At 40.6% G+C, this 25,596-nt stretch overlaps 2 protein-coding genes across 5 annotated transcripts in view; one reads left to right on the top strand and one right to left on the bottom strand.

Annotated features, from left to right (window-relative positions):
* RHPN2 (rhophilin Rho GTPase binding protein 2) overlaps positions 1–25,596 on the top strand; it is a 147,006-nt gene that overhangs the window by 63,907 nt on the left and 57,503 nt on the right. For all 4 annotated transcript variants that reach the window (XM_056525760.1, XM_056525759.1, XM_056525761.1 and 1 more), the window contains exons 3-4: positions 18,034–18,146; positions 22,741–22,869. In XM_056525760.1, the coding sequence (XP_056381735.1) occupies positions 18,034–18,146; positions 22,741–22,869 (242 nt within the window). The remainder of the gene's footprint in view (positions 1–18,033; positions 18,147–22,740; positions 22,870–25,596) is intronic.
* GPATCH1 (G-patch domain containing 1) overlaps positions 1–25,596 on the bottom strand; it is a 193,707-nt gene that overhangs the window by 148,477 nt on the left and 19,634 nt on the right. The gene's annotated exons all lie outside the window — the stretch shown is intronic.

Genomic DNA, 25,596 nt, shown 5'->3' with positions numbered 1-25,596 from the left:
GCATAAAAGCCACTCACCCCAACGAGCTGTGTAACATGATACACATCAATGGCCAATGCATATGAGAAATCGAAATATCCGCTGCCCTCCGGCTATGGTAACAACGAGGATCGGTAAGGCTTCAGACAGGACGCCGGCTCCATGAGGCGCAGGATAAACTCAAGGAAAGACCAAGTAAAATCCAATAGGTAGTTTATTCCCAGATTGCAACGCATTTCTCTGCAATTCCACAGCTTCATCAGGCATCATGCATGATGAAGCCTTACCGATCCATATCCATATGACAGCCTATTGTCTGCTTCACAATTGGATTTTTAATGGTATCATTTTGAGGTACATGTAAAGTATTGAAAAACGTTATAATCAAAAAGTGGAGGTTCTTGGACTGGTAGATGGGCTCTAATATCAGGGGATTAGTGCAGTATTCAGCATTACAGTACATTACTAGGTTTCATTAATTTAGATTTTAGCAACAACTGTTTACCATGTGCAGTATGGCTATGGCAATAACACATTTTTATATTGCTTTTTATGTTTTGTTACTTCAGTCTTTGTATCACCCTATTCTACTGAGACCCATGACCTTTTAATTTTTCTATCAGTGGAGCTGTATGAGGGCTTGTTTTTTGAGTAAAGATGTCATTGATAATATATTCTGGTTTTTGTTAGGTGAGATAAATTAAAACCCACAATTCTGGCATTTTTCTTTGTGTTTACTGTGCATCTGAATGGTGAATGCAGAAATCTATGTGCTTGCAAAGCAACTTCATTCCGGTGAGTAAAATTTCTGTAACAAATCTGCTTCATGTGAATATACCCTATGCTCACACGTAGTGGAATGATGCCACATTTCTTTGTGGATTTGTACACAAAAGGCAGCAGCAGATTACAGTTACCAAGATGTTAGAAATCTTATGCACATGAAACAAAAAATTTTAGCATGGAAATTGTCCCTTGGTAAATCTGCAACATGTAAATTTCTGTTGTTTTAAAGCTGCAACTGCAAAATCCGCAAGCAAATCCTGTTGTACTGTATTTTGTTGTACTTACCTTACCTGCCACTCCTGTGGTAATGTGTCACTGGTGCCCCACCAGTTACTGTTCTCCAGGCCTCTAGCAATGGCATTTTGTGTGGACATGTGACTACTGCAATGACAGGTGGCAGTGGTTACATGTCAAAATGTCATAGCTGAGGGCGAGGTGTACAGGAACTGTGGGGACCAAGGGAGAATGCCACATGAGTGCCAGCATGCAGAGCTGTTTTGTCTGGTATGATGTCAGATGTCATAAGGGAAACCCAACAGACCCCCAGTAAAGTCAATGGGGTCCATTGGCCGCTGATGTTGTCCAGCATGCAATGGATCTGCCAGTTCCAATTTATTTCATTGCTTTTCTCCAGAGCAGAACAATGGAAGAGGCACCAGATCATCAGTTTCCTACACGGAAATCTGCACCAAAATCCACACAATTTGGTGCAGATTTGTTGTATATCTTTCTATGCAGATTTTCTTTAACATTGCAGCAGAAATTTTTCACAGAAATTCTGACCAGTGTGAACATACCCTGGTACTTGTCTCAATAGTTTATATAAGAGTCTAGACCAGGTATAGAGTTACTCATTCACTGGTCAAAAGTGCAATATGACTGTAACATGTGAATACACCCATATAAAAAAAAGGCCAAAATACTGTAGATTGAAGGTATCATTTACTCCTCTCTAGGAATCATTTGGAATTTCTCAGTGGGCTGGTAATAAAAACTTTCATGGAGCATAATAAGATAATCTAAAAAAAAATTACAAATACTTTAAACCACCCACAAATCATAAAGTGTGTTGGAGAGCCAGCTCCTGGGACTTGTCCAGCCTTATGTTAATGCAAATGGACAATCACATAAGCTTTTAGGATGTGTTTGTTTTTTTAAATTGCAACTCAGAGTTGGAAGATGTGTAAGGCTGGTTCCACATGGCTCAGTATTTGTAGGCCAAAACTAGGAGTAGGTAAACATGTAAAAGGTACAAATCTTTTTGGCTTACAAATGGTGAATAAAAAGAGAAAGCAAAGTCGTCAACTCACCACTGTGTCTTCAAAGCTTCTTCTTTATTTAGAACATACTCACATATGAAACAGGGGGGAGAGGGGGAAGCAGCAGGGCGGGTACAGCTAGATGGCAAAGGCAACCATTTCACATGATAGACGTGCTTCTTCTGGCAGAAGAAGCAGGTATATTGTGTGAAACGGTTGCTGTCGCCATTTAGCTGTACCCCTCGTGCTGAGTCCTGAAATTCTCATCAGGATGATCGCAGCAGGTACTAATTCTCCCAACATGGAGCACACTCTGCTACATACTGGGAGCTGTAGTATCTGTACTAATAGACAGATGGCCCGGGTGTCACTTCTGACACCCGTTGCGATCTGTCTATTAATGCAGGTACTACAGCTCCCAGCATGGAGCAGAGTGTGCTCCATGTTGGGAGTATTAGTACCTGCAGTTAAGGTCAGATCACAGTGGGTGTCACTCCATACACCTGTTGAGGTCCTCTGGTATAAGCTATAGAAGCGGGCAGCAGCCGCACTTGTCTGTTCCCCTGCCTGCACTGTACTCCGCTGTGATGTGACATCCGGAGTATTTGGCCAATCACAGCTCTCAGCGGGAAATATGAATCTGTGAAGTGAAGAGAACTTCACATCACAGCGGAATATAGTGCTGGGCAGTGGAGCGGAGAAGTGCAGCCAGCCGCCGGCTTCTATAGCTTATACCAGAGGATCGCAGTGGGTGTCAAAAGTACTGCTGCGATCTGTCTATTAGTACAGGTACTACTACTCCCATCATGGAACAGTCTGTTCCATGCTGTGAATAGTAGTACTACCTAAAAAATGGTAACAAAAACACACACATTTTATTAAACACATAATTAAAATATAGAAAGATAGATATGTCTGGTTAGTGGGAATGATGTATCGGGGAATGCTGGATGTGCTGGAAATGCTGGATAAGGAAGTAGGTGATGCTCTGGCAAACGTCAAGATACAGGAAATATTGCATGGAGATAGAAAGAAAAATGTCGGCAACTCACCAGCTCTTCTAGATTCTTCTTTATTAAGTGCACATACTCACGTATATAGATGGGGAGGGACACAATGGGGGGGTATAAGAAGGCGACAGCAGCCGTTGTTTCGCACTTGCTCAGTGCTTCCTCTGGCCAAAATGCATAAATGCACAATACACCCATGTGAAACTGGCCTATAGAAAAATCTAAATTGTGTATTTGTAAATCAACTATACCCTTTAGTTCTTTATGTTTTAAAAAGTAAAAAAAAAATGTCTGAAAGAATTGTAAAAAAAAATCCAGCATGTCCAATGGTACTTTCGGCAGACATAAGTCTGCTGCCGGCCATCACGAACCATCGCACGTAATTTACAGACCAAGGGGGAGATTTATCAAAACCTACATAGAGGAAAAGTTGTCAGTTGCCTATAACAACCAATCAGATTCCTTTTTTTATTTTTCAGTGGCCTTTTTAAAAATGAAAGAAGCGATCTGATTGGTTGCTATGGGCAACTAATCAACTTTTCCTCTACCCAGGTTTTGATAAATCTTCCCCCATAATTTTGGCCATTTTGTCCAAGCATTATCGTGTATGGACACCTTTAAAAAGCAATTAGGCCAACCTGGGCTGAGCCCCCATAACTTGTGCACGGGCTGTTTCTATAGTACATTTACCAGGGGTGGGAGGATTTATTACACAGAGTACAAAGCATCTGGCAAGGCAAGGTTCAGTCACTGTCCTATCAGTAGAAAGTGCACAGACAAGATAACAGTCTTTATTGTTACTCTTCTCTATTGTTTTCGTAAAGCCATCTTAATTGTTCTTTTTAAACCTTCACATCACAAGGAAATGGGTTTAATTCATTTTGTCTTATCTTCTAGAGGTCAGTTTCTGTTTCAGGTGCTGCCAAGCAAACATTCAGATCTTTACTAAACACAGAACAAAAGTCTTTATCTGGGGTATTTAAATACAGTTTAGCCCCAGTGGCCACCCTGCAGAGCATCTTAAAATAGAAGGCTAAATCTTGCCTGAAAAACATTCCTGCGTTCCCTCTTAAAGGGAAATGTAGGAAGGACAGTCCCTGTGACTATTGAGAGTAGCGGCCAAAGCATTGCAACTACGGCAGAAAAATCTAAAAAGTTATCTGACCAGTGTAGGCGGAGGAGTTCTATAAGTCCTGGATTCTAAGAATTCTATCACTTTGATAATTGAGTTATCCTGCTGGAATAATGTCTCCATAGATGAGCATTCAATGACCTTGTTAAATCACATGGCCAGAGAAATCTCTAGTAATTAGTTTGGGCCCAGAAAGTGGGTAAAGGGGCTACTTTATGCCTCTGCAGTGTTGTCTTGTTTGTTGGGTTGTTTTTTCAGTGGATGTCTGCATAAATCAAACACAAGTAGCATAATACAAAGGCTCCATTCAGCTCTGGTCCTTTACTGTGAGCATGGCCGCATTCATTACTAATATGATGATTCTAATCTGACAGTAAGTAAACAGAGTTGGTGTGTTAGTGCATTCATTTACATTGTGTTTTTTTGTTAGATGAAGCTATTACATACTAAACAGAACTGACACATTAATGAGCTATTGTCACTGAGGAATCTCAACTGTACAGTGTGCAATAAAGTGGTCCATGTTACCAAACAGGGCTGAATTTGGCACATGCAATGTTATTATGTAAGGAGATGAAAACAAATAGGAGGCCCACCTGGCCCCCAGCAGTACAGAGTTTTTTCAGGAGAGGAGTACGCCTTGGAAGCATTGTGACCTCTCCTCATGTGTGATGTTTGTGAGGACAGGGCTGAAGGTACACTGACACTAAAAAACACAAATAAAAGGCTATATCAAAAGATCCAATTCCAATATTTGTATAGTTAATTTTATTACACATATATAGGGCCTGCACATGGTGCCAAAACTCCTGCTTTGAACTATACTACCATAGGCAGAATATACTAAACCATGGAAGAGTGTGGGTGGTCTTCCTTCCCTGCCCCACATGTTTTTTCGGACTGCTGCTAGCTTCCTCAGGGGTCCACAGTTAAAAGAGTACTCCAGTACCTGGAGTACAATACATGACACAAAGAAAACCTATAATCTCTTACCTTTTTGGGGTGGTTTCCCTGACACCCAGTATCCCAGAATATTTCTGGAGATGAGTGTAGCCATAAAAGCAAGTTCATGGCCATTCCCTTAACATTGTTATTATTTGTTCTTCAGTTGATCCATCATTTTGTGTATGTGGCATCCTGTGGCTGTGCTTGTTTGCTATTTACTTTCTTGAGTTATTTTCTTACCTTTGCATACATGTTATTTCACTATACACATGTCCAGCAATGACAAATATCAGGAGGCGATCACTGTTTGTATTTTCAGGTGAACAATATTTAGACTTTTGAACCTTAGTTTTCAGAATCTTTTAACAAGTACAATATTATTATTACAGATGAGATCATGTCATGAACTCTGTGCAGGTAACCTTTTGGATCGGGACATTTATACTCCCCACTGAAAACTCTTTAAAAATGAAGAATGGTCATCGCGTTTTAGATCTTTATGTAGCCTCTGGTGCCCTGGTTCCAGCATTGCACACTTTCATTCCCGATGGATTTTACTTTTTGGTTGCTTTCTGCACTTTTCACTGAAATGTGAGATAGTCTGTGCCCCCTTAGCCTCTCATTCATACTTCCTGGGGAGATTGATCAAAACATGTGCAGAGGAAAACTTGACCAGTTGCCCATAGCAACCAATCAGATCGCTTCTTTAATTTTTCAGAGGCCTTTTCAAAAATGAAAGAAGCGATCTGACTGGTTGCTATGGGCAACTAGTCAACTTTTCTGCTGCACAGGTTTTGATGTATCTTCCCCCCTGAGCCTAGCATTCACACTTCTGTTTTAAATAACATTCCCACCAACCTGACAGTTCAGGAAAAAGTGCAGAATGTCAACAAAATGGTAAGGTCAGTGTTGGAATCAGGACAACCAAGGCTACACAGTTATATAAATAATTTTTTTATATAGTGACCAATCGTCCTCTTTAAGACCCACACAGTATGATGTCAAAGTTGTCATGTTTGTTTGGCTGACAGCTATCTATCCTAATCCTCCCTTACACATAAATGCTTGGCTCAGCCGAGTGTTCATGTGTTCCCTATGAGGACCCAAGAACAGAAGCATTTAAGCAGCTGAAATCCAACATGCCTAAACCTTCTCTTCCCTGACATCAGAGAACATCATCTTAGGCTATGTTTACAGAGCTCGGAAATTCAGCTGCAGCAGAGTTCGATGGGATCCTGCTGCACGGTGCATACAGCGGAATTTTCGCAACAGATGTTTCTGCCATGGAAATCTAGATTCCGGCATCTGCAGAAAGAATAGTCATGTCTTTTGTTTCTGTAGATTCCACTTGAAAAATGCATTGCCGTCTATGAGACTATTTCGGAGCGATCCTAGAGCCCGCTGGATAATTAAAATGTGCAGAATTTTCGCCCATGGTTTCCGGGCAGGCATTCCCCACGGAATCAGCTGTGCGAACATGGCCTTATAGGGAGACTAAAGAAAACATCTCATACTCTGAGTAACCATACATTATAGGTACACTTTGACTGCATAGTGAGTAACACATAAAGTATGGATGGTTAGGAAGAACAATGATAAGTGGAAGCGGTAATCTGGAAGCGTGCGTTTCATAAAAATAGGTCTTTTCAAGTGTATCCAACCTTTTTATAATGAGGTTATATGAGCTGTGAGATTAACATGGGAGAAGCTGCCATTTTATCTCAGGATGATCCACCTAGTTTAACGTTTAGTGACCTCTAATTACTCAGTGGTTCATTATGTCTATTACACAGCTTCAAACAGTGCTCAGTGACATCTTGTAACCTCCGTGATCTGAATAGTAGGGGAAATAGTAGTCTAAATGTAGGCTTAATCTCTCCATAGGCACTTCAGTATTGCATTGTTGCATTACTAGATTTGAAATTCAGGACTCTGGGATAGCAGGAGGACAATACCTAGGGGGTTGTAATTGCAACCTTATTAGTTGTCATACAGTTTTCATACATATTAGATTGGGTTCATACGTAGTATTTTGGCTACTATTTATAGACAAAATCAGGAAAGGGTCCAAAACACAGAAAAAGTTAAAAAACTTTTTTGTGACATTTCCTTTCCTGCCTTTGGCTAAAAATAATTACCAAAATGAGGACCAAATGCTGACGCAAGTGCAAACCTCACTTGATGGGGAAATGCTTGTAGGGAGTTGAGAACATCAAATCTTTTCTTGCCTTTTGGTCTGAATCTTTTACCTGTAACTTGAGAGTCTAATGCACTGGGTGTATCGATTCTGACCTTCTTAGGCCTTTCAGAGACATGAAGCAGATCTGTTCTGGACTGTTTACCAAGCACAAATGTCTGCAGAGCTTTTATACAGCCTGCTGAGATTTGAAGAACTCCTGTGCCTCTTATAATCTGCCTTTGACTGACAAAGAAAATATCTACTTTACTAGGTGGATAGAAAAAGACGTGGACAAAAATGTTGTTACCCTTCCTGATAAAGACAGAAAAACTCACAATTCTCCCTGAAATGAGAAACAGTAATAATGAATAAAAACTTACTGAAAATTAATTGATAAATATCAGACATTACTTATATATTATGGTTCAGCAGAATCATTTTGAAAAACAAAATAATAAAACTGGCCTGGACAAAAATGATGGAACCTTAACGTAAAGCGCAACTGTCATGGAAATTATACCCCCCAGACTAATACCATGATAGTATAGATGATGATACGTGTAATGCAGCTATGCTTTTGGCTGCTGTTTATCACTCTTTATCAGCCAGAAAATAGTTTTATCTTGCGGTCAGCAACAGTCGGGTAGGCGTGGCTGGGGATCATAATGCCCCGCCTCCTGCCACGCCTACCCCCTGTAAGTGAGCGCTGGACCACTGTGTGATTGACACATAGTTCCTCACCCCCCGATGTCCATGATGTGCGGGCCGGCGTGACTCCACTGAGCCTATACATATAATGTGCACCTTTATGTTATATGATATACAGTGCCCGTACTCCTCTTCTTTCTTCTCATGGTGCCGGAGACGCGCTGCTTCTGCTTTCATTACAGGCAGTGAGCTCGCTCCCGTTGTCTGCCGTCAGCTCAGTGCGCCTGCGCAGTGCTAGAGGCAGGGAGCGAGCTCACTGCCTATAGTGAAAGCAGAAGCAGCGCGTCTCCGGCACCATGAGAAGAAAGAAGAGGAGTACGGGCACTGTATATCATATAACATAAAGGTGCACATTATATGTATAGGCTCAGTGGAGAGATCAGGGTGCAAAAAAATGAGCCCTCACAAATCCTTGTATACAGAAAAATAAAAAAGTTATAGGGGTCAGAAGAGGACAATTTTAAACGTACTAATTTCGTGAAAAAAGTTATAATTTTTGAACAGAAGTAAAACAAATTCAAACCTATATAAGTTGGGTACCATTTTAATCGTATGGACAGAATAAAAATAAGGGGAATTTTTATAGAAAAGTGACAGCGTAGAAATGGAAGTTGCCAAAAATTACAAAGTAGAGTTGTTTTTTAATTTTGTCCCACAAATCATTTTTTTCTTTTTGCCGTAGATTTTGTGGTGAAATTATTGATGTTGTTACAAAGTAAAATTGGTAGCGCAAAAAAAAAAAGTCTGTGGGTGGAAAACTGAAAGCGTTATGATTTTTAGGGTATTCTCACATTGACCCGTTTACAATGCAGAATTGATCAGAACATGTTCATTCTTTGCGCAGGAGTCCGCGAGCACTGTATAGCCCTCAATGGGGAATTTGATGAATGGTGATGGAATCTCCGCTTGCGGAATTCTGCGAAGATTCCGTTCACATAACTCATTGTGAACATACCCTTAGAAGGTGAGGAGGAAAAAACGAAATAGCAAAAATGAAAAAACCCTGAGTCCTTAAGGGCTTAGGCTGCTTTCACACTATAAAATTATCCGTTTTAAAGATCCGTTATATGTTCCGTTAACAAAACCATTAAAAACGTCCGTTACAAAATCCCATTATAGTCTATGGGATTTTTACTGGGGATCGACTGATTATCGGTTTGGCAGATATTATCGGCCGATATTCATGATTCTGGACATTACCAGTATCGGCAATTACTTTGCCAATATGCCGATAATGCCCAGCCCCCCGGCCTTAGACCACCGCCACCGCCCCATTGCCTCCCCCATCCCCGTTTTTTTTCCCGGTGTCATCGCTACTTCTGGCTCCTGCAACATCCTGTGGCGTCCTACGCGCTGCGCAGTGCAATCACAAGTGACGTCCTCAACGCGACGTCACCGTCAGTGCGCACAGTGACAGCTCAGGACTCCGCCAGAGCCAGAAGTAGCACGGACCCCGGGCATATCGGTATAAGTTATCGGCTATCGGCCTGAAAGATCACAAATTATCGGTATCGGCCCTAAAAAATCCATATCGGACGATCCCTAATTTTTACATTACCCAATTTAATCCGACATAGCCCGTTATTAATAACGGACATTATTTTGTGATGGGAGAAGATAACGGAAGAAATAGTGCATGCATGGACTATAATGGGATTTTGTAACGGCCGTTTAACGTCCATTTTGATGGTTTTGTTAACGGATCAGTATGATGGATCTTTAAAACGGATACAATTATAGTGTGAAAGCGGCCTTAAAAAGTAATGTCTGATTTTCATAAGTTAATCTTTGTTCATTTACTTTTGTTAGTTTCAAGTCATTTCAATGAGTATTGTAGGGTTTTGTCCACATCTGTTATTATATAAATATGAGATAGATAGATCTAGATAGGATGTACACAATATATTCTTTTTTTTGTGGTTTGCGTACAGATACATTATAGGTATCATTCTATGGGTATCTGGATCAATAAAAATCTACTCCAAAGCTGCTGTGGTAAAATCTAGTTTGGCCCCGTTCATACAGCATAGCATGCAAAAAAAAAAGCGTAAAACATTGAAGCACAAAAAATGCTGTATAACTGGGGCCTTCCTTATTGCTTCTTGGTTTATAGTATCTCTTTCCTATCTAGGAACCATATATTGAAGGGGTTATCCAGGAAAAAAAACTATATATATATATCAACTGGCTCCAGAAAGTTAAACAGATTTGTAAATTACTTCTATTAAAAAATCTTAATCCTTTCAGTACTTATGAGCTTCTGAAGTTGAGTTGTTCTTTTCTGTCTAAGTGCTCTCTGATGACACGTGTCTCGGGAACCGCCCAGTTTAGAAGCAAATCCCCATAGCAAACCTCTTCTAAACTGGGCAGTTCCCGAGACACGTGTCATCAGAGAGCACTTAGACAGAAAAGCACAACCTTAACTTCAGAAGCTCATAAGTACTGAAAGGATTAAGATTTTTTAGAAGTAATATACAAATCTTTTTAACTTTCTGGAGCCAGTTGATATATAAAAACAAGTTTTTTCCCTAGATAACCCCTTTAAATGGACTTTTAGACCGGGGAGATGTAAAAAAAGAGCCTGCCTTGTCCAGGATCAGTGCAGAACAAAAACAGACTTCTTGCTGTTGTTAGACCAGCAGTTTGCAATTATAATAAAATAAATAGTCCTCTTGGTTGAATAAGTAACATTAATCTACTGCAGTGAAGGTTTGCCCCAAAGGTTTCATCAATGCATTATATGGAAATTATCCTATTGTTTACTATGGAGGGACCAATTATGGGATAAGAATAGTGTGTGATAGATATGGATTATATCACACAGATAGAGACATTCAGGAGTTTCAGTTTAATATAATGTAAACATACATCAGCTCAGGATCAGAAGGGTTAACTGTAAACCGTTCGGTGGGTTCACTGTGTCACATTAACGTCACTTGCTAAAATCTCAAGGTCTGTAACATGTAATTTTATGTCGCAGACGTCCTCAGGCAGAGGCTAATTACAGGATTCGCATACGGCCAGTATGCTGCATGACTCTTGGCTCAACCAGCCCCACATGACTTGTATCTTCTGAAAGATCCATGATTAGAAGGCAAAACATGTACCTTAAAGGAGCTCCCCAAATTTATGTTCATTTTATAGTTTCAATGGTAGGTAAAAAAGGCTAAGTTCACACTGCCGTTGAGCTCTAACCCTGGGTCCGTTCAGCTTTTTTTTTTGCACCAAACGGACCAAGAACGGCTCAAAGCACAACTGCCACCTCCGGGTCCCGTGGGATCCCGTTAAATTGAATATGGTTCATCTGGGATCCAGTATTTTACCAGGGTTGAGTGGGGGAAAAATTGGACATGCATTATTTTTATCTCCACTTAACTCCCGTCGCTCTGATGGACTGGCCGACAGAGCTCCCTTTAGCGGAGCCCAAAAGCAATGTAAATGAGCCCTTAAAGGGGTACTCTGGTGGAAATTATTATTATTACTATTATTTTTCAAATCAACTTGCTCCAGAAAGTTAAACAGATTTGTAAATTACCTCTATTAAAAAAATCTCAATCCTTCCAGTACTTATCAGCTGCTGTATGCTCCACAGGAAGTTGAATTGTTTTGTTCTGTCTGACCACAGTGCTCTCTGCTGACACCTTTGTCTGTGTCAGTTACTGTCCAGAGTAGGAGCAAATCCCCATAGCAAACCTATCCTGCTCTGGACAGTTCCTGACATGGAGAGAGGTGTCAGCAGAGAGCACTGTGGTCAGACTGGAAAGAACAACTCAACTTCCTCTGTAGTATACAGCAGCTGAGAAGTACTGGAAGGATTAAGATTTTTTTTAATAGAAGTAATTTTAAAATCTGTTTAAATTTTGATAAAATTTTTTTTTTCCACTGGAGTACCCCTTTAACATTATGGGTATATTTATCTCTAAGGTAATTTGATGGTATAATAATAAGATCACAGATTTATCAATATACCAGAAACACAGTTCAGTCTTCATTTTACAAGATCTCATTCAGATAAGAAAGCTGAGCTGTGATTGGTTGCTACGGGCAGATCAGACAGTTATGGTTTTAGGCTGATAACTCTGGGCCATTGTGTTCGGCATGTGGGTCATATCATTCTGCTGCTGCTTCGTGACCTAGAATATAGCAAATATTCTGAAAACGAAATAAAAGCAGTGGACGTGTTATCTGTATGTCAGATTGTAAGAATATGACCATGAATAAATTCTCAGGAAAATATAGAGGAACAGGATTACGCATTCTGTCTACTGCTTTTACATCATAAACCTAGACCAGGCAGTGTACATTTGTGGCACATGCTGTATCATAACTTTGGCGCATCTTCATAGACATGGTAGACCCCTTACATCACCTATTGGTTGGCTTACTTTACACCAATAATTTACACCATAATTGCACAATTATTATTGCCATGCTCCCTTCCCATGATGTCACACTCCCTTGTCAACGAGAGAAAACAGAACAGACTAGCTAGGGGCAGTGGATTATCCTTCATGTTTTTTCTGCTTTATAAATCTGTCTAAAACATCATGTGAGATTTTGTGACAGAAATGTGACAAATTTTGGCCCACTATACAACAAGGTATAGTTGCAAACCCATTAGTAAATCTCCCCCAAATCTGTAGAACATATATCTGTGTACATGGCAGCCCTGCGTGCCATGCTTATCAGACTTATTAGAGATCAGTGTTTGCCAATGAATTGTCTGGGAGCCCGGTTGGTTGACACTCAGTTCTTCTAGTATCTGATTCTACATTCCAGGCATGTCTCCAGTATTGGGAGCTCCTGCCAGCTATTGTTCATCAGCTCAAATAGGGCATACTCTTTCCATGGCGAGCCCTCACTGTGAGTAATAACCGTATCAATAACTGGGTGTGAACTAAAAACAAATGTACATTGCACCAGGACCTACTGTTATACAATCCGTACTTCTTATATTACAGCATGGGCTGACGACCCTTTTTGCATATACAGTGGTCCCTCAAGTTACTATATTAATTGGTTCTGGGACGACCATTGTATGTTGAAACCATTGTATGTTGAGACCAGAACTCTATGGAAACCTGGTAATTGGTTCTAAAGCCCCAAAATGTCATCCAAAATAGGAAAAAGTGAGGATTAAACAAAAATAAGTAGATAACTAATATATATAAAGCAAGTCCTTACATATAAAAGTAAGAAAGATCTGCTGGGAGCTGTAAATCACGGCCTATGTCACTGTTTTCCAAGCAAGAAGCCTCCAGCTGTTGCAAAACTACAACTCCCAGCATGCCCGGACAACCAAAGGCTGTCCGGGCATGCTGGGAGTTGTAGTTTTGCAACAGCTGGGGGCACCCTGCTTGGGAAACATTGGTCTATGTAGAGGACAGGAGCTTCTTCGGGGTCCTGTAAAGTACACACAGTGTCCTAAAAAAGTAACATGGAGCCGCCCTCACGTGGTGTCCAAAGGAGCGGGTAACCCTGGAACAGGTAAAGTGTACAGAACATGTAATACCTCCCTATACTGTAGGGGGCTCTACCAGACACCAGTCAGTGCATACGCTTCAGTAATACAGCAGTTTTACCAGTAAATTGCCCATTCTGATTGGTCAGTTCTCTCGGCCATTGACAAGTTTCACAGATCTGGACTGTCTTTGTCCAGATTGTCATTGTATGTTGAGTCTGGTTTCAACTTACAATGGTCCAGAAAAGACCATTGTATGTTGAAACTATGTTGAGGCCATTGTAACTTGAGGGATCACTGTAATCCATGTGTGTAAACCTCACAATATGATGTGTGTTTAAATGATGTCACAATGCCTCCAAAAATAAAATAGTCCCACTCTGTAGTGACGTAGAATAACTTTTAGGATGTGTCCACATATAAAGATATTCTTTTTTTGTGTTTCCTCATTGCATTATATCTTTCTAATCTGACATTTTCTGTGGGACTTGGATGTGATGTTGCTTTTTTCCTTGCCCTGTAGTACAGATAATTATACTTTAATGATGCTAAAGAATAAGGCTTCAGAATTTAGGTTAGAAATTTATTTTATTACTGAGATTTTGTTATTGCTAAATAACATAATGACTCAGTTGATATCACATTTGCCTTGCAGTGCAGAGGTTCTGGACTCTGATGTGACCAGGGGCAATATCTACATGGAATTTGTATGTTTTACCCATGCAAGGCTTTTCTCTTGGCTCTCAAGGAAACCCTATAATGATAAAGGAGATGTATGAGAGAAAAAAAGAGACAGGGGGCGCTCCCTTCGTATATGTATACCGACTTAGTGTAACCCTCCACCACACCTAAGTGATATACTCACCAGATAGAGTTGCAAGCCTTGATCCCAGGTTTCCCGGGGGACAATGCTTGCAGTGGGCAGGTATTAGTAAGGTATTAGTAGGTATTTATTGGCTGCCGCACTCTGACCGGGACTGGACCCTTGCGCAAGGGCCAGTTTGAGCAAATCGTGGATATTGGATAAAAAAACGGTCTTAGAGGCGCTGCACGAAGGTTGTCGCAAATGGAGGGACTCGAGCCAGCACAGGACAGTTATTATTTTATTTAACTTAACGGATGACGCGTTTCGGCACACAGAGAGTGCCTTCCTCAGGTCCAAATATAAAGTACAATCTCTGGGGTGAAAATATGTGAGGATGTACTTGTGGGATTCCTGTGAAGCTCGGTGCTGGCTCGGAGATTCACAGGAACCCAACAAGTACATCCTCATATACTTCCACCCCAGAGATTGTACCAGAGATTGTACTTTATGTTTGGACCTGAGGAAATCACTCTCTGTGTGCCGAAACGCGTCGTCCGTTAAGTCAAATAAAATGATAACTGTCCTGTGCTGGCTCCAGTCCCTCCATTTGTGACAACCTTCGTGCAGCGCTTCTAAGACCGTTTTTTTAATCCAATATCCACTATAATGATAAAGGGATTGTCTAGTCCCAGAAAAAACATGTACAATTGACACAGAGTGCATAAAAGACATAAAATTTGAAAAGTAATACTTCACTCCCCAATCACCTTCCCATCCCACCCCGCGTTGATGTGTTGATGCTCCTGATCACTTCTTGTGATGCATAGATCAATACAGGAGCTGTCTGCTTGGCCAGTCACAGCGCAGGAGGAGTTACTCAGGCTGTTTTTGTGAGGTCATCACATTACAGTAATCAGGTAAAAGCCAATAGCACCAGGGTCCTGGAGTGTCGGAACAGCTGCTGCAAGGAAAGCAGGTAAGTAGGATTTATTTTTATAGTTTTTTTTATTTTTTATTTCTATGTCACCCTGAGCCAATTGTAAAATTTTTGATGGGGCTGCACAACCCCTTTGAGAGAGCTTGTAACCAGGACTGTGTCATCAAAAACTAGACTGTTACTTTTTTATTGAGCAAAGTTACATAAAATGGCCGATGACTTTACATGGGATCTTTCAGATGAAACCCATAAAATGTAAGCCTTGCAGTATTTAGTGGCAAAGCATTTCGTTTGTTTGCTGTGAAACATGATTTTAATTATGAAAATATAAAAGGATCCGCTTTTTCTAACCACAACATCCGTGCTGGATCTCTTCTATTTACTTGTCATTCTCAAGTAGTCACAAGTCTCCAAGTGCTGACAAATCTACTCTGTCTGTTCTCCCCAATGAGACAATAACAACTCGTCTGCTGGCTTTTCCCAGATAAATCGCCTTTAACAGCCCTATTTACTGCTTAGTGAAATAAAGGCCAAACGCAGGATGTTCTATGCATAAAATGACTGTCACCGGACAATAGGCTGGTTCTTGCCTCCCACTGACACCTCTTTATCTGGTGACATCATCCACTCTAATAACAAATCCCACGCTTTGTGTCGCCTTTCACTAAAGAGTGACTCAGGTTCTGAGATGTGTAAACTAAGTGACTGGGGGAATAAAAGGCAACATTACCGTAATTTATCAGGATATGCCCATAAATGCTGCTGTAGGCACAATAAATATGTATGGATGAAGTGATCATAGCTATAAAGGGGAATTACTGTACTTTGTATTTTTGTGTATTGTCCTGTAAAACGTATGGCCGCATCTCATTCTATAGACATCATTCTGTAATGAAAAGCGGATACTCGACCTTATACTAGGTTTTAGGGGTAGTGATTTTGATAGCTAACCCTAAGGGTGCGTTCCCACAGGGCTTATACACAGCGTATTTGACGCTGCGCAAAATTTATGGCAGCAGCGGGAAATACGCTGCCTATTCCTCGCTCTCTATCCACACAGGGCTTTCCGACGGCAGCCCTATGTGTGCAGTGAGTTTTGGAGGCGGGGCCATGCGTCACAGACACGCCGGCACGCTGCCCCGCCTCCAAAACTCACTACACACATAGGGCTGCTGCCGGAAAGCCCTGTGTGTATAGTGAGCAAGGAATACGCAGCATATTTCCCGCTGCTGCCGTACATTTTGTGCAGCGTCAAATACGCTGCGTATACGCCCTGTGGGAACGCACCCTAAAGCTTATGAGAATGCAACATCCTGCAAACAAAAATACAGCTGCACAAAGAAGAAACGCAAAAAGAGTTGCAAAAAAGCTTTATTCACAAGAGTACGGGCACATAGAGCGGAGGCAGGGGCACAACGGGACAGCGGTCTTCTTTGTGCCTCTGCCTCCGCTGTATGTGCCTGTACTCTTGTGAATAAAGCTTGTGGATGGTGAGTGCAATTCTCTTTGCGTTTCTTCTTTGTGGATCATGTCTTCTTTGTATGAACTGCACCACCGCTGTCCACACCCACGTCTCACCTATACCGCTACTACACCGCACTCCTACAATTGACCCTAGTTCTGCAGTGCCGGATCTATACTACCTCGCTCCAAAAATACAGCTGCAACTGGTACTTTTTTTCTGCTACAACAGTATGACAGTTTTTAAAGGGGTACTCCGGTGGAAACCTTTTTTTTTTTTTTAAATCAACTGGTTCCAGAAAGTTAAACAAATTTGTAAATAACTTCTATTAAAAATTCTTAATCCTTCCAGTACTTATTAGCGTCTGTATACTACAGAGGAAATTCTTTTCTGTTTGGATTTCTTTTCTGTCGCGACAACAGTGCTTTCTGCTGACACCTCTGTCCATTTTAGGAACTGTCCAGAGCAGCATATGCTTGCTATGGGGATTTTCTCCAGCCCTGGACAGTTCCTGACATGGACAGAGGTGTCAGCAGAGAGCACTGTGGTCGTGGCAGAAAAGAAATCGAAAAAAAAAAAGAATTTCCTCTGTAGTATACAGCCGCTAAGTACTGGAAGGATTAAGATTTTTTTTTTTTTTTATAGAAGTAATTTACAAATCTGTTTAACTTTCTGGCATCAGTTGATTTAAAAAAAAAAAAAGTTTTCCACCAGAGTACCCCTTTAAGTTGTGTTTAAGATAGCATCTTGTTACGGTAAGATTAATCTAGTAATAATGATAGTCTGAATGACGTCTGCAAAAGTTGGTGGCAGTCCTAGCTGCGTAATACATTGCTAAATGACACTATATACTGTAAATAAAGGAATTATTATCATTAGTAATAAATATTGCTAAATTAGCCCACGGACTACTGATTTTTACACAAAAAAGTGCAGCTATTGTTGGTGTACTTTTGAATAACCTTTGTTGCTAAGGGCCTGATGGGCACTATGGTGATCACATGAAGTTTTTATACATATGGCTGTAAAGATGTAAATGACTCTTTGTAGTCCTATACTTTAAAGTCTTAGTTTTTTGCTGAGTGCTCACTCGAACAGCAATACCTAAAGTAGTGATGTAATTGTTGTACTGATTGTCCTAAACTTTGGGAGTCAGGGTTTGAGTAAGGGCCCCCTCCCCTTCGACTGGTCTTCTCAGTATTCCTGTAATATGTGCCTCCAGCATCCTCTACTTATAGTGATGTGATGAGAGAGAGAATGGTCATTCACCGCCTGTTTTATTACAACCCATTTAGCAAGAAAAGTTTTCTGTGACTTGTTGCCCTCTGGATAAGTATCTGACAAATATACATTTTCTTTATTAATCACAGGGCAAGGCCATCGCACAGACCGGTCGCAGCAAATTACAGAATCAAAGGGCCGGGCTGAACAATCAGATCCTGAAAGCAATGCGGATGAGAGCCGGGGCTGAGAACCTCCTGCGGTATGTTCCCATCTCTCTGTACTCAGCTACAAAAAGAAGCCTTTGTTCTGTCGGCTCCGGTGATTTTAGATTTCCCAGAGCAGATTCCCAACAGAAGCAGCGTACTAATGAACACAGCGAGACAGCACATCGATTGTAGCAACGGTTCATGCACAGGTTACCAACCTCTCCCACTGGAGGCTCTACTGTGACTCTGCACAGGGGGCAGCATGCCAGGGAGCTCTATTAACCCATACAACAAAACACATGTATAGGTATATATTTTTGGACCCAAAGCAGTGTTTACTCCCAGGACAGTTTACTGGGGACAGTGGGGTTCCTGTGATGAGCGGACCCACTCCAGCACCGCTCATCACAGGAATCACACAAGTGCAATCTTGCAACTGATCCACCCCAGAACTTGCACTGTATGTTTGGACCTGAGGAAGGCACTCTCTGTGTGCCGAAACGAGTCGTCCATTTTGTCAAATTAAATATTTATTGTCCTGTGCTGGCTCGAGTCTTCCCATCTGTAACCGTTTTGCGCAGCGCCTCTATAGACCGTTTTTCTCTATTTTTCACGTGTTGCTCAAACTGGCCCTCCAGTCCCAGTCAGAGTGCGGCAGCCATTACCCACCATAACCATACTCACACTGGTCCACTGCAAGTATTGATCCCGGGAAACCTGGGACTAAGGCTTGCCATCCGATCTGGTGAGTATATCACTTAGGTGTGGTGGAGGGTCACACTAAGTCGGTATACGTAAACGAAGGGAGCGCCCCCTGTCTTCTTTTTCCCTCTTTCCTACGACATCTTTAGATATCAGATAGTTCTGTAGTCTGCCTGGTAAAGCCCAGGGACCAAACCTGTGGCATTAAATGCTGGTACTAGTAGTGTTGCAATAGTAGTATTGTAATAGTAGGCTAGTAGTTAGGTAGCCTATAGGCCAGGGCTTCCAGCTTGACCTCAGGAGCACTGCAATGCACTAAAAAATAGTTTACAATCTCTCTGCCAGTATAATGGCCATTGAAAATGTGTCTTCACTACACTAGTCATTGTAAGGTACATATGATATGCCTTGGTGGTCTAGGGCTCAAGCAGCCAGGAGAGCAATTGTCCCCCATCCCCCAGTTCATTGAAAGGCCTATTTTGCTGCTAAAAACTCAAAGAAACCACAGAAAGTTTAGTCATCCCTTATTTCAGCTCATTGTTAGAGGGAAAGGACTGTTCTAAAGATAAGTCTCACACAGATTTTGTATACTGAAGGTGTATACTAAAATTTGGAGGTGCTACTAGCATTTGTACTGGCTGAGACAAAAAGTAAAGTGGTGCACCCTCCCCTTATACACACACACATTTAAATTCTCACCTTGCTTTCTGGATAATTCTGTACCCAGTGTGTAAATATACATAGATTTCCTCCCATAGTATATAAATCGCACAGGATAAGACTTTTGTTCTCACCTGAGTACAAATGTACATGCTGTTCCTGAGTATCTCAGTAATGTGCTACTTGTCTTATAGCCTTATTGGAGTTTTCATGTCGGATTGTGATTACCCTGTGGAATGTTGGTCAGGAACTAAAAAATAGAGAATGGGTAGAGACCAAAATAAAAGGCGATTTACTTGTATGTTCAAGTATGAAAACACCTGATGCGGCTGCATTGTGGTTAGCCATGTGTAGTAAATACTTCTGAAATGCTTCTGCTAACTTGCGTTTTTAATACTTGCCAGTTTTAGCAATTACACCTTAAGAGCTAAATAGCAAAAACTAGGACGTAGGTCTAAAGGAGCTTTTCAGAAGTATTTACTGCAAATGGACATCCGCATCTTGTGTTTTCACCCTTATGCTATGTTCACACTGTGTATTTTTAATCATATTTGTAGCCATAAAAATACAGACATTTTTCTGGACAAGCAAAATTGTTCAAATTGCTGCAAGTTATTTTACATTTTTTTACTACATTTTTTTTTTCTGTTTTATGGTCAGATTTAGTTTTTCCGTATGTTATACAGCTGCAAATAATGACCATGCTCATTATTTTAATCATCAAAAAAAACAATCAAAAAGTCAGTAAAACACTCATTCTGTCCATCTGATATATGTGCCAAACGCAAAGTATATCTTATTTGGTACATACAATTCTAAATGTTAAATGGGCACTGTCAGATCCCAAAACTTTTTATGTGTTGCTACTTATGAAAATGAAAAACCTTTTGCAATATGGTTGTTTAAAATGTTTTGAATATTTAATAAAGAAAACTGCCCCTAAAAAATCCCACCACTAGGAGTCCTCATACCTACTGGGACACTAACCTGTTCCACAGCAGCATCAGGCTTGTCCATGAGTCATGGACTCATGGACTAACTGTACTTTGTCCCAGCCTGTGCTTGAGCTTGGACAAAGATGATGCGGCAGCCATACAGGATTATGTTATGGATGGTATGGGGACCCCTAGTGTTTTTTTTTATAAGCCATGATTTCAATAAAAAGTAGATATCATTTTCCTATAAAGTATATATGAAAGGTTGTTAAAGTTTTGCCAAAATTTACAAAATATAAAAAGTGTTTAAATCTGACGTTGCCTATTCAACAAAGGAATGATTAGACTGAAATGTATTGGCTGAACTGCTGCAGCTGAATGCCCTTGTATCACTGTGTAGAACAAGCCAAACAATATCTTTACAACCCTCTTACATGGGCAATAAAAGAGGCACCGTCTTCTTCACAATCCTGATCATTGTGCTTCCCACTTATAGCAGCACCACAATGCTTTTCATGTTGGTAGCTAGCTGGGTAATCCAATTATTTCCAACTGCTTTGTAAAATACTCAAAATATTGCTCCATGACAATACAAATTATTGCTTTAACCTCTGACAGGAGGTGAAGGAGGAGCAGTAAAAGACCCCGCACTGATGGGGAATTTCAGAGCAAAGCTGAACAGAGACATTACAGCAGGAAAACGGACGCTGATATTTGGTCATTGAATTTTGAATTGATACATATGGGTGATAGTTTTATCAACTAAGAACAAATTGCTTTGCAGCTTACGTAAACAGTGTAGCTTTTGGAGTTATACTTTTTCCATTAACCATTATGTAAGGTACATCATTTGTGTAAAACAGCACCTTTGTCTGGTTTTGGAATTCTGGCCACATGTATTAGACATTTATGCCATATGCCATAAATGTTTGAGGTGGGAATTCCTCTTTAAATGTCTGATTCAGGGGTGTAGCTATAGAAGAGGCAGAGGGTAGCAGTAGATCCCAGGCCCTGATACCTGAAGCGGCTTGAATGTCCCTCTACCATATAAGAAGATGCCAGCATTCTAAATGGCACATGGCAGTCCTGTTACAGATTTAGCTTTGAGTCCTTTAGGTTATGTCTCTAGTCTGTTTGACGGCGTGATACAACTAACCAAAACGTTCGACCAAAGTATCTTTTCAATTGGAAAAGTAATATGCGTTTGGTGAATACCACATTGGCAATACCTCCTATCAATAAATAGCACCAAACATAGAAATGAGGATAAAATTACAAACTTTATTGTACAGACATAATAATAAAAGACATGAAAAAATGAGGATCAGCAATAGCCAGAAAAAATGTGCAGTGATCAGATAGAAGATATTCTCTTGGGGGAAATGCCAATACCAGTTGTGCATGAACAACAGGATACATAATGCCACAAGATGCATATATGAAAAAGGCAAACACAATCAATAAGGTACAAGAGAAGAGAGACAATGTGGTTGTACAGAGTGATCTGTAATATGCTGTGGGGGCTAGGATCGCTAGAGAATGGAGGATATAAGACCAGAAAAAATGGTAAGAACACAGGCCCACATATTCCAACGATAGTTCTCTGGAAAAAGCACAACAGTCCCGAATAAGGGGAAAAAAGGGAGGAAGCCACCACAGCACATCCAGAATCACCACGTTATACTCACTGTATCGGATCACACACAGCCCCTACGCCGTTTCGCTACCCGCTTTCTCAGCGAGTGTCTAGGGATTAGCTAGGCAAAGTATTTATACTACAGTGGACCAATCAGAAACCTAAAATCAAATTACCTGTGCTGATGCAGCTGCGCTCTGTGCCACTGCACCTCGCGGCCGCCGGCGCCATCATGGAATCTCGGGCGCACGCACATAGTGGAGAGGTGACGTGTGTGCACCAACGTCACCATGCACTGAACAGGCGCGTGCTCACAAGACCCCACAAAGCTGATGATGCACATAGTAATTCAGCGCATTTTCGGGCTATTGCTGGTCCTCATTTTTTCATGTCTTTTATTATTATATCTGTACAATAAAGTTTGTAATTTTATCCTCATTTCTATGTTTGGTGCTATTTATTGATAGGAGGTAATACGTGATACAACTGTTGCATTTGAGTAGCAAATTCCTGACTTGCACATCAATAAAATAAGAACACATATTGCATACTCTTTAACATAAACTTTGACTTTTTTAAGGTATAATCTTTTCAAGGAAATAGAAAGGAGAATGTAAACAATTCTGAGCATCTTTAATATACTTGTCAACTGAAGAATGTCATGCAGGAGATGTCTTTCACCTAACAATGTCTTATTATCTCCTTTCCCTTCAGGGCGACCAACAACAGCAAAGTCCGAGAGCAGGTTCTGTTGGAGCTCAGTTATGTCAACTCCAACCTGCAAGTTCTCAAGGAGGAGCTGGAACATCTGAACATATCGGTGGAAGTGTACCAGCACACAGAGTAAGACCCATCTTTAAGTGCATGGCTAAAACTCCAACACTCGTACATGGGCCTTAGTGTACATTTTTATAAAGAGCAGGTTGACCTCTAAAGTGGGAGTTAACAGCAAAGCTTCAGCCATTGTTTCTGTCCAGCCCTGCCCTTGTTTACCAGAAAGGCATGTCTAGCATTCCTGATAATAGTGCTTAAGTTGGCAGATTGAACCAGGCTATTTTGAGTGTCTCTTAGGAGAGATTGAGAATTTCTTGGCAGATAAGAGTTATGATAGCTATTGAGCATTTACATTTGCTAAGTATTTGGCTGGGGCTGCACTTGTGACTTTGCAGCCGCAAAAGAGTAACAAGAGCATTGTGGCAGAAAGTTGTCACAATAGTAAATAATAAAGTTGACTGCAATTGACTTTCTATATATAGTTTTCTATGAAAAATATATATATATCTGCAACAAAATGTGCTGCATTCATTACGTCCCTTTTATGCTAAGTTCCAATGTTGTATTTTTCAGTGTGAACGGAATATGTAACAGATATCTGAGGCATACCTTTGGATTTCTGCTGAATATTTTACACTTTTTTTGCCTCATTTTTTGCAGTTTGTTCCCTGCCATCCTGATACCTTCTCTGGAATGCACATTAATAGATGACATGTCCCTTATTCATATGAATTAAAAGGGCTACACTGTGACTTTGTTTAGTGCTACACAATTGATTTTAACTATTTAGTGACAGTTGCAGTCCCCAAGATTGCATAAAGCTGTAGCTCAATAGCTACAATTAATAGTTTTAACTAGAACTGGATCTAACATGGCAGGTGTAGCATCGGTAGCCCTGTAACACACAGTGTGAATTCAGCCAAAAACACATTAAAGGGATACTCTCGTGCCCCAGCGTTCTGAACATCTTGTTACGAACGCTTGGAGCAGGCTCCGTGATTGTGACATCATGGCCACGCCCCTCATAACGTCACTCGCCCTCCATTCATGTCTATGGGAGGGGGCTTGTCGGCTGTCACAATAGAGGGGGCGTGTTGTTACGACATGAGGGGCGTGGCCATGACATCATGACCACTGTCGCCAGAACCCTTTGTATGTTTAGAACGCTGAGGGCAGCGGGAGATCTGCTGGGGCCCCCTGCGATCACACATCTTATCCCCTATCCTTTGGATAAGGGATAAGATGTCTAGCAGCGGAGTACCCCTTTAAAGCTAGGGCTATAGTGCAACATTGTGTTACGCTGTAAGATTGATTTGAACTATGAAGCTACAGCTGCAGTCCAAAGAAATACATTGAGCTCTATGCAATCTTGAGGAGTACAGCTGTCATAGCTTAATAGCTAAAATCAATCATGTAGCTCTGCTAAAAGTTGGAATATATGCCTAGCCCAAAGCTGCTAATGGTCCGCACAGTTGAAGTTCTGTTTTGCTATTTTTTTTTTATTCAATGGGGAGTTACCTTTGCACAGACATATCAGATAGAGTTTGCCCATTTGTATAAAAACTGCACAACTCTACAGAGAGGATGTAAAAAGCTGGCATCATAGAAATGTACTTGTTATACTATGACTTTTATTTATATGAAATGTTCTATGTTTCTAGTTGTGTATTAGTAATACCTATAGAATGTCGAGATATGCCCTCATTACTGGGTGTGTAAAGTGAGGTAATACGTTACTGAGAGCACATGAGCCGGTTTCAATCATTTGTAGTCACTTATTATTAGTGAACACTCCCTGCCTCCCTCCTGCTGACCATTTTCATGAGATAAGGAAGCCGCAGAATCAGCGATATGAGGACAAGTAACAGCTGTCGTTGTGCTGAGATCTACATCTCTGTTTGTATTTTTTAACACTGCAAAATTATATTTGTTCACAAAGTGTATTTTACAGCTCAAGCAAAATTAGCCTAAAATTTTACGTTTTTTTGTTGCTTTTTTGGAGTGTTTTTATGGATGGTTTTGTTTTACAGAGCATTTTTTGAATGTCTTTGACCCAGGGGTTTTACAGACGTTCTCTGCTAATCGGGTCATTGATTGCAATTTTCAAGCATTTTGAAGCATATACGCACAAATAAGTGCCAAAAATACTCAACAAATTGGCATTCGTCAGATGTAAAATGGCTCAAAACATGTGCCATGCTCTTATATTTACCGCTGATATAATTACAGCAAAAAAACAAACAAAAAAAACAATATGTAAACGGTCAGGGAGATTGTTGTCACAGTATAGCAATTCAGCATCCCTCAATTTTGTTGGCTTTATACAAAATGAGCCTCTGTATAGTACACTTTTAAAGGGGTACTCCGGTGGAAAGCTTTTTTTATTTTTTTAAATCAACTGATGCCATAAAGTTAAACAGATTTGTAAATTACTTCTATTAAAAATGTTAATCCCTCCAGTACTTATTAGCAGCTGTATACTACAGAGGAAATTCTTTTCTTTTTGGATTTTTTTTCTGTCACAAACACAGTGCTCTCTGCTGACACATATACATATGCTGCTCTGGATAGATCCTAAAAGGGACAGAGGTGTCAGCAGAGAGCACTGTGGTTGTGACAGAAAATAAATCTGAAAAGAAAAGAATTTCCTTTGTAGTATACAGCTGCTAATAAATACTGGAAGGATTAATAATTTTTAATAGAAGTAATTTACAAATCTGTTTACGGTAACTTTCCGGGTACCAGTTGATAAAAAAAAAATAATAATTACTACCGGAGTACCCCTTTAACACAAGA

The sequence above is a fragment of the Hyla sarda genome, chromosome 6 (genome assembly GCF_029499605.1).
Source record: "Hyla sarda isolate aHylSar1 chromosome 6, aHylSar1.hap1, whole genome shotgun sequence".
Lineage (NCBI taxonomy): Eukaryota > Metazoa > Chordata > Amphibia > Anura > Hylidae > Hyla > Hyla sarda.
This window is presented reverse-complemented; position numbering and strand designations above follow the sequence as displayed.